At 35.4% G+C, this 16,967-nt stretch overlaps 1 protein-coding gene across 1 annotated transcript in view; it reads right to left on the bottom strand.

Annotated features, from left to right (window-relative positions):
• MGT9 (magnesium transporter 9) overlaps nt 1-16,967 on the bottom strand; it is an 80,202-nt gene that overhangs the window by 23,772 nt on the left and 39,463 nt on the right. The window contains exons 5-7 of the mRNA XM_089807420.1: nt 9,040-9,114; nt 7,309-7,536; nt 7,156-7,200 (exon numbers count right to left, since the gene is read on the bottom strand). Of these exons, the coding sequence (XP_089663546.1) occupies nt 7,156-7,200; nt 7,309-7,536; nt 9,040-9,114 (348 nt within the window). The remainder of the gene's footprint in view (nt 1-7,155; nt 7,201-7,308; nt 7,537-9,039; nt 9,115-16,967) is intronic.

The raw sequence follows: 16,967 nt of genomic DNA, 5'->3' as shown, positions 1-16,967 counted from the left end.
GTGTTGCACCCCTCACTGCTGCTCTGCCTCAATCCCCCCACCATCCCTGCCCTATCCCTAAATTTAGATCCTTGGTCCCCCCCATCCACAAAACCTGTTCCAGTATTCCCGTCAAGAAACAGCACAGAACTATGAAATAATGAGTTCTTTGCAAATCCATAACCAGTATGGAATTGATATAAAAGTGGATGAGTCAAAGTTTTTGCAGGTATCGTTAAAATTTGTTATGAACATTAAAGCTTTCCAAAACCAAACACATTTATTTTTCCGAAGTCCAAGTGAACCAAATACTGTAATTCTATATTTTGCATGTTGGGACAAGTTACAGAGACTGATATACAATTATATAAGTCTTGTGGATACCTGAATCAATCAGATGACTTGTCCAAGAAGTCTTAGTTAACTCTCAATCACTTTCAATCAAGAGATGAGTTAACTCAGCCTAGCTAAGACAGAGTTGGCCTTGACTAAATAGAGATTGCACCTAAACGCAATCAAGGACTAATGAGTTAGTGGTGGCACTTGTTTATTTTAGTACGTGTCATTATTAGCTATTTAGATGATCCTGATTATCCTAACTTGTGGGCTGGTCCTCATCAACATGTTGGTAATCAATATTGAATAGGTTCATTATCACAATTAGGAAAGAATATATCCAAGATGACTAAAATATTGCAACAACAGCTATGATTGGAGCTTGCCAGGAAAAAGATGATAGGATTTCTAAAATTGGGTAACCTTTTCCACTCAATGCACCTGCTGGGACAAGGTGACTCTCTAAGCACATGCCTCTTCATTCTGTAAAGGATAATTACTCATAGCATGTTGAATCAAAATGCAAAGAATCCAGCTCCCACCAAAAGGAGAAAGTAAATATCAATAAATTGTATTTTGTCCTACAAAAAGCAGGCATTCTAAATATCTTTGGCTTTATGGAAGTAAATATACCAAACAAACAATTTGGGTTTCACTATTCATTGCAAGCTAAATATGATCATTTGGAAATCTATCAAAAATAACATAAAGAACAGACACTCCATATGGATGCAAGTGGCTCGTCCTTACTAGCATTTAGTTCAATAAATACAACTTGCAAGCTATTTTACAGAACTTTACATGCATAGTGAATGAACATTTCAAACATGACTTGGAGACTGATGAATAATCATGCCTTTCCTTGGATCATCATTATAAAAAATGATTATGGTTTCTAGCAGTGGAAATATTTTTTTTTGTCCCTAGGGTGACCAACCATCTCCCACATAGAAAAATTCATCGAATTTGAAATAGAGTGGCTGATTCAGAAAATCTATTAGCAGGCTGGTAATGGATGCAAAGAGCTGTTTTCTGTGTTACATTGAGATAGGTTTTTTCAATTGTTCCCATACCTGAAATGTTTCTGGGACACAAGGGCACATAAAAAATGTCCCCAGTCCATCCCCTGTCCCTCAGAGCCAACTGGAAAAGGTGAATGTAAAAGAAGAATTGGGCACTGAAAAAGGCATCCGTTATCATTATTACTAAAACCTGTTGCAAAGCTCAAGTATTATGTCCATTTGATGTCCGAGGATAAAAACCTTTTGATGCAGAAATATGGGGTATAAAAACCCTCTCAATTTCTGGTTTAAGTGATTACATTCAGGAGTCACATTTATTACAAAAATTGCAAGTTTTCAGTTTAAATCTGGTGATCAAATAAATTGGTGATTTTGAAAATGTCTAACTGAAGAATAGTTTTCCATGATATCAGAATATCATTGTACTTGGTGAGTGGTAAACCTTTACTAATATTAAATAGCAAATATTTTTTCATTATTACTCTTGGTTGTACCCTTGCTGGCAGTGACTTTTGAACCTGCCAATTATAATTGCGTTTCATAATTTGGTCAATGTTGAAAACAATTTATTCATTTGATGAATCAAAATATGACCAAACTCAAAACCAAAACACAATCAATGGATTTTAGGTTGGTATCACAGCCTTTTTATGAATGTAATCTCAGCTGATATACAAAACAAAATTATGTGATTTTGCAGTTGCATCTAATTTATTTTGGATTTTCTAAGAACATATAAATCAGCAGAATTTCCAACGACATATTGTATAAAATTTAAATAATATCAATTTCACGATGGCCTTAATACAGGAATGTCAAATAAAGAGTTGATATAATAGTTATTATTGAGAATTTTCTTGCTGCCATAAATATTTAGATATTACAAACTATCAGAATTTTTTTTTAAATTGCATATATCATGAAAATTTCAAAATGGGATTTATTATTATAAGAATCTAGCAGCATTGAATTTGTTCACTAATCATCTCTTTTCATTGCTCGACAGATACAATGTCCCATCTCCGATCCACCAGAAACCTTCTTTATTGCATAAAGGAAAAGGTCCACATACAACTTCATTTAGTTAGTCAAGAGAAATAGGCTTCCAGGTAAGCAGAGATGCCAGTGATCATGCATAGCATCTTGCAACATCAATATTGACAGGTTCATGAGTATTAACAAAATCAAGCTTTACAACAGGATGTTGATCCTAAATATGAATTGATGAGGCATAAGAGCGATTAATTATGATTCCACTGGATGAGTTGGTCCCTCATAGTTGTAGTGATTTAGATTTATACTTCACTTTTTTATTCAAAGGTGAACCAAAACCTCGCCGGTAATAGACCTAGTTATCTACATTTTGTCATTTTGTTGTGCATGCCCATTGGTAATGAAAACTCAAATAATTACACTATAAAATTCTGTTAATTTGTAACTCAAGAATTCTTAATTCACCTCTAATGTTTCATAATAGAATTATATAATGAATCTGGTGAATGTAATATCATCTGAAAATTTGAACATCCCTATATTGTAAATTTTCCCTATTCTTTGAATTGTCATCCAATATCATCACATCAGCAAATCCTTCTTGAACAATATAATACATTGCCTTGACCCTTCATTGTCTTGCCGTCACAAAGAGAAAACCCTTCATTGTCTTGACTCTTGACTCTTCAATGTCTTGTCCCTTCAAATTGAGGATACTATGATAACTTTAATAAAAAATGGATTATTTAAATATTTCAAATTGGGAGAAACATATCTCCTAAAGTTACATCTCTAACATTCCCTATTAGCCAGGGAGGTATCTTTCTAGATATCTATGTCATGGAATCTTTCAATATGACACCCACAATGGCTTACACTCATTTGTGGAAAAGATTTTTATCACGGAATCTCTAAACATGATAACTCATGGAATCACTCACATTATGCCCACCATGGCTACTATACACAAATGGCATCATGAAATCACTCAATGTGATGCTGTCATGGAATCTCTCAACATGACATCCACTATGGCTACTCCCATATGTGGAAAGAAGCTAATACACAATTGCCCATCACAGAATCACTCAACACGATGCCGTCATGGAATCTCTCCACATGACATCCACCATGGCTACTCCCACACGTGGAAATAAGCACATCTCTCAAGGGCTTTACCTCATATTTCTCCATCTTAGAGAAATCACCTCATATCTCTCTCACAGAAAACTATACATTACAAGAGCTTTCACCTCATATTTCTCTCATAAAGGAGCATACATAACAAAAAATCTTCACAATGATGTGACTCCCTTTGAAGCTCCAAGCACTTGCATTAACCTCTTGACCTCCTCGTTCGAGACTGCCTACGATGCTTGCCTTAGAGGAACGGTTTTCAACACTCGCCTTTGAAACTTCTGACATACTAGAGTACATAATTGTCCTCAACCTCATCCCGGATCACCCTATAAACTACTCTGTAGAGCTACCAATGTCAAATCTAGATTGACTCTGCAATTCTGTTCACTGCAGCTGAAGAGTTTTTTTCCCAAGGACATTAGCAGCCTTGCAACACTGCAAACCACTTAGCTGACATCTTCACTTCTTCATAGGACTCTTTTGATCCCTTATGCTGCAGAGATTGCAAAGAAATTCTAAGGAAGTGAACTCCCCTATATTAATCTAGAACCTTAATGCTCTCAACTCGTGCCCTGAAATCTTGGAAATTTAGCTCCCTTTGAATGTCATTTCCTCCTCTTAGAAAAAACTGATTACAAGACAATTTAAATAGGTTCTTTGAGAGAGATGTCTCCAATTGTGTGCCACCAACTTAGCCCTATGACAACAAGTTGACTTCATTCTTCAGCCTGTGTGACTTCCTCACATGACGCATCAAGCTCATCCTCATCATCCTTATGCTCCACGATACGTCTTAGAAGCATTTTACAGAGATTATTAATAGTTCATAGGATCAACCTATCCCAATGCGAAATATCAGTGCTAGAAGCATACATGATTCACTATTCTAATGAATGAATTAATAACTACGTAAAAGTGATATGAACATTATTCAAGAGTATGAAATACTTATCTCTTTATCATCTAATTTTCCTCCACTTGTTCTTTTCTGATCTTTTAATAGCAGTAGTTGATACTGATAGCACCTATTGGCTTATTCACAGCACCTCTATACAGCTCCCAAAGGAATGCCACAATGTTGTTAATCCTTGTAATACCAGGGCATGCTTAGGACTCCATTGATCTACAAAACTGAGTTAGCAGCTTACGTATGTGCTGGCACCTCCAACCTTTTTCAAACACCCATATTGTTCCAAGCAAATACTTGATTATAATCAACTGTGTTATAATGCATGGTTCCATAGCCTCCAAACACCCGTACAACTATCGTGAGGAGGCAAGTATGTCGTAATGTCTTTGAGAGACTTTAAATGGTCGCATGTAACATTTGCCAATCCAATAACCTTTCCCTACTACAATAAGCTTTGCCAGCATATTGGAGATGTATCATTTTAAATGTTCCTCGGCCAAATATATTATTCACGCCAATGCTTCTAATATCATTTGACATTAAGTTCCCACCAAATATTAGAATATTTCCCTAATGGAAACTTTAGCACCAATATATATGTCTTGACGATAATGTGAAAATTCAAGTGACAATAGTTATACCTATTTCAACTTGGGGATATATTTAAATGAATAGCAATGTTGAATATAGGAGATTTCCAAAATCCATGAAATGTGCAATTGTGTTTCTGGGCTAAATTGTGTGTAAATTTTTACCATCAGTGTTTCATATCGTACTCCATGATCCATCATCAGGATGAGAGTGTAGGAATGTGTTGACAAAGTTATCTTTAGAAAAATTATTTCCTTCCACATCAATAATATCCAACCCCTTATCATTGAATGAAGGAATGAAAGTTTTTAATAACATCCACAAGGCCAAATAGCCTATGAGACCCACAGGTGGCTAGCAATTAGATTAACAAGCGGAAACCAAAGCTGTGAGCCCCACCACCTAGACCTCTTTTTCTTTCTGTAGCTTGGATCTTTTGTTGTGTAATTTTACTCCGACCCCTTTGAATAATTGATCCAAATAGAATATCAGGGCCCGCAAATGAAAATGTCTGCTCTTTGTATATTTTTCATAACACTTCAATAAGGTGTGACTAAATCATAACCGTAAACGCCAATATTTTAGAAGACCAAATATCAATTGGCATACTCAAAAAATAATTTCTTTGCACGGAAAAACAAGTATGGGTCACACAATGCCCTTTGATACATAAAATCTCAAATTAGAGTATTCAAGATATAATATAAACATTAAATAAACTTCATACCAGAATAAATATTCAGAATATAATAATTGATTTTCAGTCAAGAAATATATCTCTTAAATTTTGAAACAGATTACTGCTCCTTACAAATTTGTCCTCTGATGTAGACATCTCAAATTCTACACGAATGTGAATTCTGTCACGAATCCACTCCCAGAAGAAGAAACAAGTTTCAGTCCAGCTCCTCTATCAAAATGCAATTAATCATCTGAACTTCTTTCAACACTGAAAATTTATCCTTTGGTGTCAGGTACCAAAGGGTGCACACATGTATAACTCAAGAAACCCCAAAGTTAGCAAAAGAGCCTATTCTGATACAATGTTGGAGTTGCATACAAAAAATGAAGATAGACAACAAACAAAATAAATGAACAAAGGACTCGACAAATTATACTGGGAAAACCTTCCAACTTGAGGGGAAAAACCCAGCCACATAAGAATCACTTTACTAATAAAAGAGTAGCAAACAGATTCACAACATGTCCAAAAATAGACCAAAACTAAAGCAATGATCATCATCCCTACGATCTGCAAACAATACATGAAAAAACCCTTTGATACAATCACTCAGCAAAGAACATCAAAAATCTAACAAATTCCTTCTTGTATAATATAAAACATTGCCTTGACCATTCATTGTCTTCTTGTTACAAAGAGAAGACCCTTCATTGTCTTGACCTTTCATTGTCTTGACTCTTCAATGCCTTATCCATTCAAATTGAGGACCCTTCGATGACTTCAATAAAAATTAGATTATTTATATATTTCAAGTTGGGAGAAAGATATGTCCTGAAGCTATATCTCCCACACTAACAAGTGAAATTTGAATTGAGCAATGAGTAAAAGGATCTCGACAAATGATATCTCAAGATGTGGTCATATTCTTGCTGAAGACATGGTCTTCATGTTTGGAAGGATGTCTAGCTATAAATTACAAAGCAACTTGTTTCCTTTTATAATTTGAAAAAACTTGTCTTTTTCTTTGTTTTTACACAAGACACTGAATCTTTTATGCTCCAGTTGTAAGTTGGGACTAAACTCCAATCATTAAATGTTCCCCTTTAGGATTTATAATAGAAAACCTTAATTATATTATATGAATCATCATATGGACTTAGAATCAACTTATCTGTCCTTTTCTTAATTGAAATTTACACAAAACTGGTGAAGCAACATTTAAAGTCACTAAAGATTTCAATTTTTTTACATGCTAGCGATGAATTTTTAATAGAAAAAGATCTATATTATGGGAAATCAAAACTCTACACATGTCTGCACAATTAAGTGGATTGGGAAAGAAACGTAAATATTTGTGCTTGAATGTTTTTCAGAAATATCAATTTAATTAGGGCATTTCCACATATGTAGAGAATAAAGTTCAATATTTAAGAGAAAGAATGTTCTTGGGGTTAGAAACTAAAGAAGTGGTTATAAGAGAGAGATACTTATATACACTTAACTGTGGTCAGCTTGTTCAGTGTGCCATCTACTTGCATGAAATAAGCCTACAATGTAAGATTTATAATAAAATTAGTTCATTTGATATTTAGAATTTCCTGAATTTTCTCAGAAAAATAGTAATTAAAACTTCAGAATAGAGGATTTACAAACACCTCCAACAACATTTCAAGCTCTTCAACATCATTCTCATTCCCATGTATGGTTGTAGCACTTGTCCTGCTAGCACGGCCAATCCTTGATGCTATAGTAGGAGAAGCTGGAGCCCAGTTGGGAGCAATGGACCCACCAACTGGTGAAGTTGACCCAGCTAATTTTCTTGATAAGTAAAGGTCAGCCATGTCGTCATCATCATCCAAAAGCTGTTCAAGTTCATCTCTTACCTGCAAGAGGAACACCTCATCAATGTTCCAACTAAGAAAACTGGAAACAAAACACATTTCTATTGTACAAACAATTGAAGTGTAATCATTAGAGAAAGCAGGCAAAATAAAAAAGATTATACACTACAAATCAAAAAATGTTACCTACGTCCAATGGGATATTCTCATCTTTAGCACATAAAAAGTGATATGCCAGATTTCAAGCCAGCATAAGTAAAAAATGCACAGAGCAACAATGCATGTACCATAAATAATGTCTGATCATTGTGTGTCTTCAGAACGTTGACATGGATAATGTTTGTTTTTAATACAATGCCTTAGAGATATCAAAGAAAATTGTCATTTCAAGATTCCCCCATATATTGATGGTCGTCACATCAAACTTGTAATAAATTAAATAGTCGAGAATTCTAAATTGTAAATTGATTATAAAGAAACGTTTCTACTGAGACTATCAATTTAGTTGACGTATCATCTGCATGCCATCCAAAGTATCAATAATGTTACCCAAGGGCATATTTGTTTGACTTCCATTCTCATGTGAACTCTCCACTTAAACTATTTAACACGAACGTTATGTCTAAGGTTCTATAATGTATATAAGCATGCTTTATTCATGCTTTCATACAAATATTTAAAATTTCCAAATAAATTTTTAATTTTCCTTACTTTTTATATAGCTGTCTCACTGCCATCCCCTGCTCTGGAAATACAATCCATCGTGGAAACCCGTTTCCCCATCCCCCTGTCCCAGAAACCCAGGGTAACAGAGAAAGTCCTAAATTTGTCTTCAATTACTTCTTGACTCTTCATCATTAATGCAGATCCCCGGAAATTTATAATATTATATGTTGCTTCCCCTACTTGCCTAAAGTCTATTAAATGTTTAAACTTGTCATTTTCAAATGCACTAGTGGTATTCCAGGTATTTCCTCCCAGCCAAATTCAAGAGAAAAAGATGGTCATCTATGCCACTCTTAAATGAGCTCCAGTATAACTTGCATAATAATTTTTATTCTCGAATGATCTACATGCTTTTTCAAATATTTGCTCTCAGTCATGCCTGCATTATTTCTTCACATATTGCAATAAATTGGCCTATTGCGGTGTTCATGTCAGCAATTTTCGATCTGATTGCTTTAGAACCACAACAGTTTAGCTTCATTTCATTAACCAAGAACTAACAAATATGCACATCTGTCAAGTTTCTATAAATTTGTGAAAAACAAATGGCAGAAATGGGAATTTCAGAAAAAACATAAAGTTGGCATACTTAGATATTTTTCAGAAATTACTTTTACAAAAGCTAGCATACATTCAGATATTTTTTCAGAAATTATTTTTGGGGATGTCCACAGATGATAACTAATTAAACAAAGACAATATCTAGGTATGCTAAGATAGAAGCCTGAGCCATAGAATACGTTACACTTGATTTATATTCAATAACACATTCAGAGACTGGAAAGATCAAAACGAAAACATAATTGCAGTGGTTGAGACCTTTTGAACACGTGCTGTCAGCCTTGTCATAGCACTCTTTAGTTTACGAACACGGTCCAAATTACGGCTGCTAATCTGTATGTCATGGTGAAAATTAGTATAAGCAAGAATATCTTATCTTTAAAGAAACAAAAAGAAGAATGATACAAATACAGAACTTGATAATGATTTTGTCTATAAAAAACATGATGCAACTAACATTATACATTATGTTAATTCCGAATCAACACAAGTTATTCCAAATTACTTAAAAGTCACTTCTTAAATGCAGTTAACACTAAAATACATTTACTAAGAATTAAGAATAGTTTCCAACAGTTAAGACTACCTCCTTTTTTATTTCTTTTGCATCCAAATAAAAAGCACAGATATGAATATAGCAGTAGTAGAAATGAAATTGAGTGGAAATCATGCAAACAACATGCGACAGCATCACTGAAGCATTAATAGATGCTTACCTATCATATATACATTTCAAGGGGTCTTCTTGAGGAACCAAGGAGACCCAGGACTGCATCCCTGGATCTTTCTTCATGTGTCCCCATTTCCGTAACATCCCATGCATGGAGGAATGGGTCAGGGATTCCCCTGTTGGCCACAACATCTGGGAAACAGTAAGAAATATCCCAGAAACAAGGGGATGGCAGTGATTCTCAGAAAGGATGGCCTGCCCTTCCCAGGATAGTCAGGAACATCTATGACACTTAACCATATTGCGACAGCCAGCCATCCCTCTTTTCCTAGAAGCGAGAACATTTTAAAAACACTCAAATTCTTTAAAAAACTATTTTTTAATTTATTTTGATAACTTTCATACACATTAAATTACATGTATTAGTTCTTAGCGCAGCAACATGAAATATGGTCTTTCATAGCATCATACGATTTAACGTCTGCATTAAATTTCTGATTTCAAAGATTGACAGAGTAATATTGCAGCTCTGATCTTATAGAAAATTGCAGACAAGTTCTTATTACAGAGGATCCCTGAAAAAGCGACTAGCTCCTAGGAGATAATAGTATTCAAAAGAATTGTGCCTTAACTAGCCTTAATAGCTGCAACAGACATGAAAGGGATTTGAGATTGATTTCTAAGCTTCACAGATTTAAAACAGCATAGATAAGCATAAATTTGTGTTATCATTTACAACAGGGTTGATGAGTAAAAACTGGTATGATTTTAAGAATTGAAATCAGTCCATAAACTACAAACTGGATGCAAACACTATTATTGATAAAGAATGAGAAAGGTGGCTGAAAGTGAAGCTACTAGACTTGCTAATTTCAATTAAGGTTTGGGTTTTTGCTAATTTGATTGACTTTAAGGGTCGCCCTTCAATCCAGTGAGTACCCAGATGCAGATGACTATCATGTGAACTGTTAATTTAACAAAAATGTTATATATTATGGTTCTATAATTTATATACGCATGCTTTATCAAATATTGATGTTATTGTATGAAATACTATATATATTTAAAAATTCTATATCTTTTATTTAGTCATCCTCCATGCTGTCCCAAAATGGCTCAGAAATCAGGGATTCGGAAACACGTCCATTGTCCCCTGTCCCGGAAACTCAATAGGGCTTGAAATGGTATATGGAAGACATTGTAGTGTTGTGTATGTTGTTGGCACCCAATTCAACTGTCCCCAAATTTACCAAAATTCTATTATGAAGTAACTGGTAAAATACTTGCTTGTTATTAACAAAGACCGAAAGGTCAATTTATACAAAAGAAAAAAACGATGTTTCCTTAGGAAATGATCGTAAAAAATAGAAACATTCTATTCTAACAGAGAATAGCTAAAAAAGCGAAAGCAAACTAAGGCTAACTAGATATTTACAATCGATAGCCATTAACTAATAATAGACGACTATCTATTATCATAATATCCTCCCTTAATGGTTAATCTATCTAGAACACCAAGCTGTCCTCTGAATTTGACTAACTTATCAGGTCCAAGAGGCATGGTGAGAATGTTTGCAGTCTGATCTATGGTAGGAACAAATCTATAGTCTCATCTTCAACCAGCTGTCATATATAATGACAGTGAACATCCACATGCTTGGTTTGTTGACTTGATAATGCCTTCGTTATCAACAAACAGAGTAGTCGGTCCTGCTGGTGACAACTACATATCCCCAAGCATCCGACGAAGCCAAATAGCTTCACATCCTGCCTTAATAGTCCCTCTGTATTTGGCCTTTGTAGAGGAGAGTGAAACTACCTGCTGCTTCTTACTGGTCCATGTGACTGCACCGGATCCCAAATTGAACACATATCTAGAAGTTGACTTTTTATCATCAACAGAGCCTGCCCAGTCTGAATCTGTGAACCCACTGAGTTTAGGATTAGAATTTCAAGAGTACAGAAGTCCATAACCAGAAGTGCCCTTCACATAACGAAGCACACGCTTTGCTGCCATCCAATGATCAGCCTTAGGAGCTGTCATAAAGCGCACACGCTTTGTTGTCATCCAATCATCAACAAACAACAGAAAATACATGGACCTAAGAACAAAAGGAGTGGTCATAGGGCCGCAAATATAGGCATGAACAAGCTGAAGTACCTAAGAAGATCACCATCAATCGCCACTAGTGAAAGGTGTGTGATGTTGCTTCCCAGCCTGGCATGCATCACAAACTCCAAGCTATTGAATCTGAATCTCTAGCAATCCAAGAACAAGCTCATCCCAAGCAAGCTGTGAGAGATAATGCACATTTAAGTGCCCATATTGCTAATGCCAAAGTGTGTCGATAGAAGACCGCCAAGTAGTCATAGCTAACTCCTGAGAATCACCAGAATCAGTAAGTCTGAAAAGACCATGATTCTCAAGACCCACTACAACAGTAGACTTAGTCGCTCGATCAGTGATGGTGCACTAATGTGAACTGAAGGTGACTGCCAAGTGTGGAGAATGTCGCAGCAACTAACTAACTGAGAGTAAATTTAGTTCCATCCGTAGAACGTAATAGATATCAAGGAATATGAGATTCCTCCCAGCAAACTGACTTTGAATGTTGTCTTTTCCTACAACCATGTACTCTTCTCCGCCACCAAAAATAATAGTCTAAATAAGGTTGGTAGTCAATAAACCAATCTTTATGATGAGTGAAATGACAAGAGCCACCTGAATCAATGTAGCAAGCAGATGACTTGACATGATCTGCACGTCTTTTAGCCATGAAGGCGTAAAAGGTAGATTCCACCTGCTCGGTGTGTTCTGCATTGTGCACTTTGGGTTGCGAACCCGATTGCTTAGACTGTGTAACTAAGCGTTTCTGACATTCAACCTTCATGTGTCCAAACTTGTGGCAATAGTTGCATTGAATGTTCTTTTGGGAACCATCCGATGCTAGAGCAGAAGACTTCTGGCTATTGAAACTTACCTTTACCCTTTTAAAAGGATTTCGTAGCAAAGGCTTGCTCTATTGAGGTGGAATTGGAGATGCTACCGAACTGTTGTTTCCACCGATCTTGCTAAAGCAACAAGGTGCAGAGATTAGTGAACTTCAAATCAACACTAGAAGATGTGATGTTGAGAGTCTCGATAAAATGCTCATAGGATTTTGGTAAACTCCAAAGAGTGATAACCACAATATCCTCTTCCTCCATCTTGAGACCGATGGCAAGTAACTAATCACAGATTTCCTGAATCCGATTCAGGTGTGCCTAGAGCGAGGTGCGCTCATCCATGACAATAGAAAATAAGAGTGTTTTTCAGAAAGAAGACTCTGCTTTTGTCAGAAGTCTCATGACCGTTAAGACGTGTCCAAATCTCAGCACCTGTCTTGCCGGATGGAACCTAAGAAAGTTGATCATCAGCCACAAATAATTTGAGAAGCATCACTACCTCCCGATTATTATATCCCATGTATCCTGATCAGAACTAGGAGCAATCGGATGCTTTGTAACACCCAAAACAAGTTGATCGGTGTTCTGATATTCAAAAATTGCAATGATCCGTTGCCCAAGTGCCATAATTACGACCATTGAATTTGGAGTTATGCTTGAGCAGAATGTTTGTCAGAGATGCCATGACACGTTTTTTAATGAAAATCTATGAAGGAATGTTCTTCGAGGCAAAAAGACGAAAGACCCAGAAAAATTGAAGACTGACCCAGAACAGAGCTCAGAAAACCCAGAAGGAATATGGTGTTGTTTTATGGATCTGATGGCTCGAAAATCGAGGCACCCAGAAAAATTTGACAACAATCTAGTTGAGCTCTCTCTAAAAACCACCAAGAATTTTAAATCAAAATATTTTTTCGAGCTCAAAAATTAGGGTTTCGAAAAAAGTATAGTCGACAACCATGAATGGTCAAAAATTGCAAAATTACTGAGGTTTTCTGATAAAACCGTTGAGTTTGCTTCAAGGATGGACGAACAGGTTTGTTGAACAAACACGAAAGAAATGGCATAGCAAGCGTGAGGAGGAACACTGGAAGGCAAAAGCCTATCTATAGAAAAAAGGTCCGTTTTTTGCAAAAAACAAGATTCAAAACACAAATATATGTGGTCTGTAGCAGCGTCAAGTCCCTCACAAACGAGACCAATAGGTTTGTAGCAGCGCCAAGTTCCTTAGCTGATGAAGAAAGGAGCAGTAAAAAATACGATTTTGTTAAAAAATACGATTTTGTTAAAAAATCGCAATTTTTGGAGGGCTGATAGCTCTGAAAAAACCAAAAAATCAGATGGGATGCAAGCTTGTTTTCATTTACAGACTAGAGATCATTCAATCTTCAGAAAAATTCGATGATTTGTTGTTGATGACTCCAAAAATCCGAACAGAAACCCTAGTCGGGTTTTTTTTCAAACAAGAAAACTCTAAAATTATTAAAAAAAAAAATTAACAAAAAATTTCAAAAAGAAATTATAAATGTTTTTGAAAGAATTTGAAGTATTGGCTCTGATACAATATTATTAAATAATTGGTAAAATACTTGCTTGTTATTAACAAAGACTAAAAAGTCAATTTATATAAAAAAAAAAATGATGTTTCCTTAGGAAACGATCGTAAAGAATAGAAACATTCTATTCTAACAGAGAAAGGTAAAAAAGTGAAAGCAAACTAAAGCTAACTAGATATTTATAATAGATAACCATTAACTAATAATAGACCACGAGCTATTATCATAATAGGTACATCTTCCTTTTACACCTATTGTCTTGTCTGGTCCATTATTAATAACCTACGTTCCCCCAAGTTTCAAAGACGGGGATGGGGACAGGGACAACAAGGGACAGCAGGATGGGTTTCTAGGACGGCAAATTTCTTTGCCAATCTTGGGGACGGTGGGGGACGACAAATGGGGATAGCTATATAACAATAGGAAAAATTAAAATATATAAAAAAACTTAAAATATTTATATGAAAACATGGATTAAGCATGTACTTATACATAATAGAACCTTAAAATATAAGAATCAGCAGAATTCATATGGCAAATTTGTGTTATTTTGAGAGTCTAATTTGTTCTAAAAGTCAAAGTCAAAATCCCCTAGGTGTCCCCAAGTCTCCAAGACATTTATGGGACGAGGACGGCTGAAAATATACCAGGGAAGCATCCCAAGGTAACACTGTTAATAACTGACTTGAGAAATTCTCTATGGATTCTTTTGGTAGAAACCATGTGTGTGTTGTTCCTTGCCATTCTTGAGGACATTAAATGTGTTGTAGGACACAAAAGTTCAAAAAAATAATCTCAGGTCTGGCAATGTTGGTATTTTGCAAGGTTGCATGGGTACGTGGGTACGGGAACGGGAACGGGTACGGGAGCGGGTACGGGTACGCATATTTTTCAAAATAGGGGACGGGGGTACGTGTGTAAGCCTTATTTTTTCTATATAATTAATATTTTATAGAAAATATAAAAATCAAAATATTTGCCATGAGTCATGACATTGAGCATTCAAAACAAAAAATTTGAAAATATAAGCCATAAGTCAAATATATATATATATATATATGCTATTGTTGAATGTTTAAAGTATTTTTCATAATTGGGGACGGAGGTACTTGGGTATGTCAAACTTACTTAAAAATTACACTTTAATATTTATAAAAAATCTGATTTTATGAGTCATGACAATGGTTTTTCAAAACAAGAACAGTGATAAAGTTTGCAAATGTAATGTACTATTTTCAGTTTCAGATTTGCTATATGTTTGAAATAATAATACATGATAAATGCTTAGATGCATAACAAAGAAGGCAGAATTTAAACATGAACAAGAAGATCCTAAACCATATGAGAATGACATATTGCAAATGATAAACTTTTAACTTGAACAGTGATAAAGTTTATTGTTAATGAGTATCAAAGTTTCAAACTGATTTGGTATTGAATTAAGTTTGATAAACAACAAGCTAATACAAAAACAAAAAACCAAAAAAAAAGATCAGAATCTTAATCAAGGTCCTTAGCTATGATGCTCTCCACCGAGTACCCGGTACGTGGGATACGTGTACCCGGTACTTGGGTACGTGGGTACGAGTACCAGGGGTGTGGGTACGAGTACCCATGCAACCTTGGTATTTTGTAGTGATCATTTTCTATCTTGTGGCCTTCTACTAGATGTCCAAGCATTTCTTATTCATCTGATTTCCACATCCATTTTCTTTCCCACGTGGAAGTTCCATAAATTCATCTCAAGTTGTTTCCCTTCTTCAAATTCCTTCATTTCACTAGTTTGCAAACCTTCAGTTTGGATTTGGACATTTGTCATTCATCTTGTTTCAGCACCTACTTACTGAAACTTTTCCCTCCCTCCTCCATTTTCCCTTCTATTGCCTTCTTGAAAGATTTTGAAATGGCTTTAGATAATTTCCCATCCCAGTACTAACATCCACTCCGCCCTTGCTTTTCTACACCCCTCTTAATAAAGAAATATTGTAGTGTTTCAACAATGGTCATCTTAGTTCGTTTAGCCAGTTTCTCATCATGGCTTTTTGGTTCACAATTGTTTCATTTAGAAACATTGTCTTATATCTCTTATAAATAGCCTTTCGTCTCTCTTGTAAATATTGTTTTATAAAAATATAGCATAAGAGTGAGTTGATGAGAATCTTTAAGTTTTGGCAAATTTTTTAATAAAGTGTTTTCCTAAATAGCTTATAGAAGTTGTTTTTATGTTTTCCCTTCAATTTTTTAACAAGAAAACATAATTTCTTATGCAATTCGAGGGCTATGTAAAGTCATACTTCTCATGCTTGGTCGCAAGTTGGTCATAAGGATTGGCAACTACAGACATTGACTTTGGTGCATTTGTTGTCCTTGTTCTAGGCTTGTGGGCTTTGGTTTTTTGTCTGCACCCTGCAAAACTCATGCCACCATCTTTCCTAGACCCTAACTACCTCAAAGTTGCATCTCTCTAGAATCTTCAACAATTTTGTGCTTGCAACTTTTAAAACCTCATTTTTCAGCAACCCACGTTGTTCCTATTCTTTTTGAGGGCTTGTTCTCAGCCCATGTGACTGTATTTTGCAACACAATTTCCATTTTAAGGCCATGTTTTCCTTAAAACCTTTCACAAAACACTTTGAAGTATTTTTTTCTTGCTGCATTTGGGACCATTTCTCAGACACGTGTGCTTACTTTATGACAGTTTTCTACAGGAGATTGCAAAGGGAACTTTTTCCACAACAAAAAGATCTTTTTGGATCATGTTCTTTAGAGCAACAAGAGCATCTTTTCATTCTTCTGCAACTCTTCATTCTGAGCTTTACTTTACAATTCCAGGCATCATGCTAGGTTTTCTCCTGCATTTTCAGTGCAGATCGAAGTCATTTTGTCAACAGAAATTCATTTCTTTGTACGCCCAGGGTTGTGTTGTGTATGGATATTGTGCAATTCTTCCAAATTTTTAGGTTTCTTTGCAAAAATGAAGGTTTATATTTGGGTATTGTGCGATTCTCCCTAAT

The sequence above is a fragment of the Cupressus sempervirens genome, chromosome 10 (assembly GCF_028749045.1).
Source record: "Cupressus sempervirens isolate cs-2001-9-10 chromosome 10, ASM2874904v1, whole genome shotgun sequence".
In the NCBI taxonomy this organism is placed as follows: Eukaryota; Viridiplantae; Streptophyta; class Pinopsida; order Cupressales; family Cupressaceae; genus Cupressus; species Cupressus sempervirens.
Note: the sequence above shows the minus strand (reverse complement) of the source record. Positions and strands in the feature narration are given on the sequence as shown.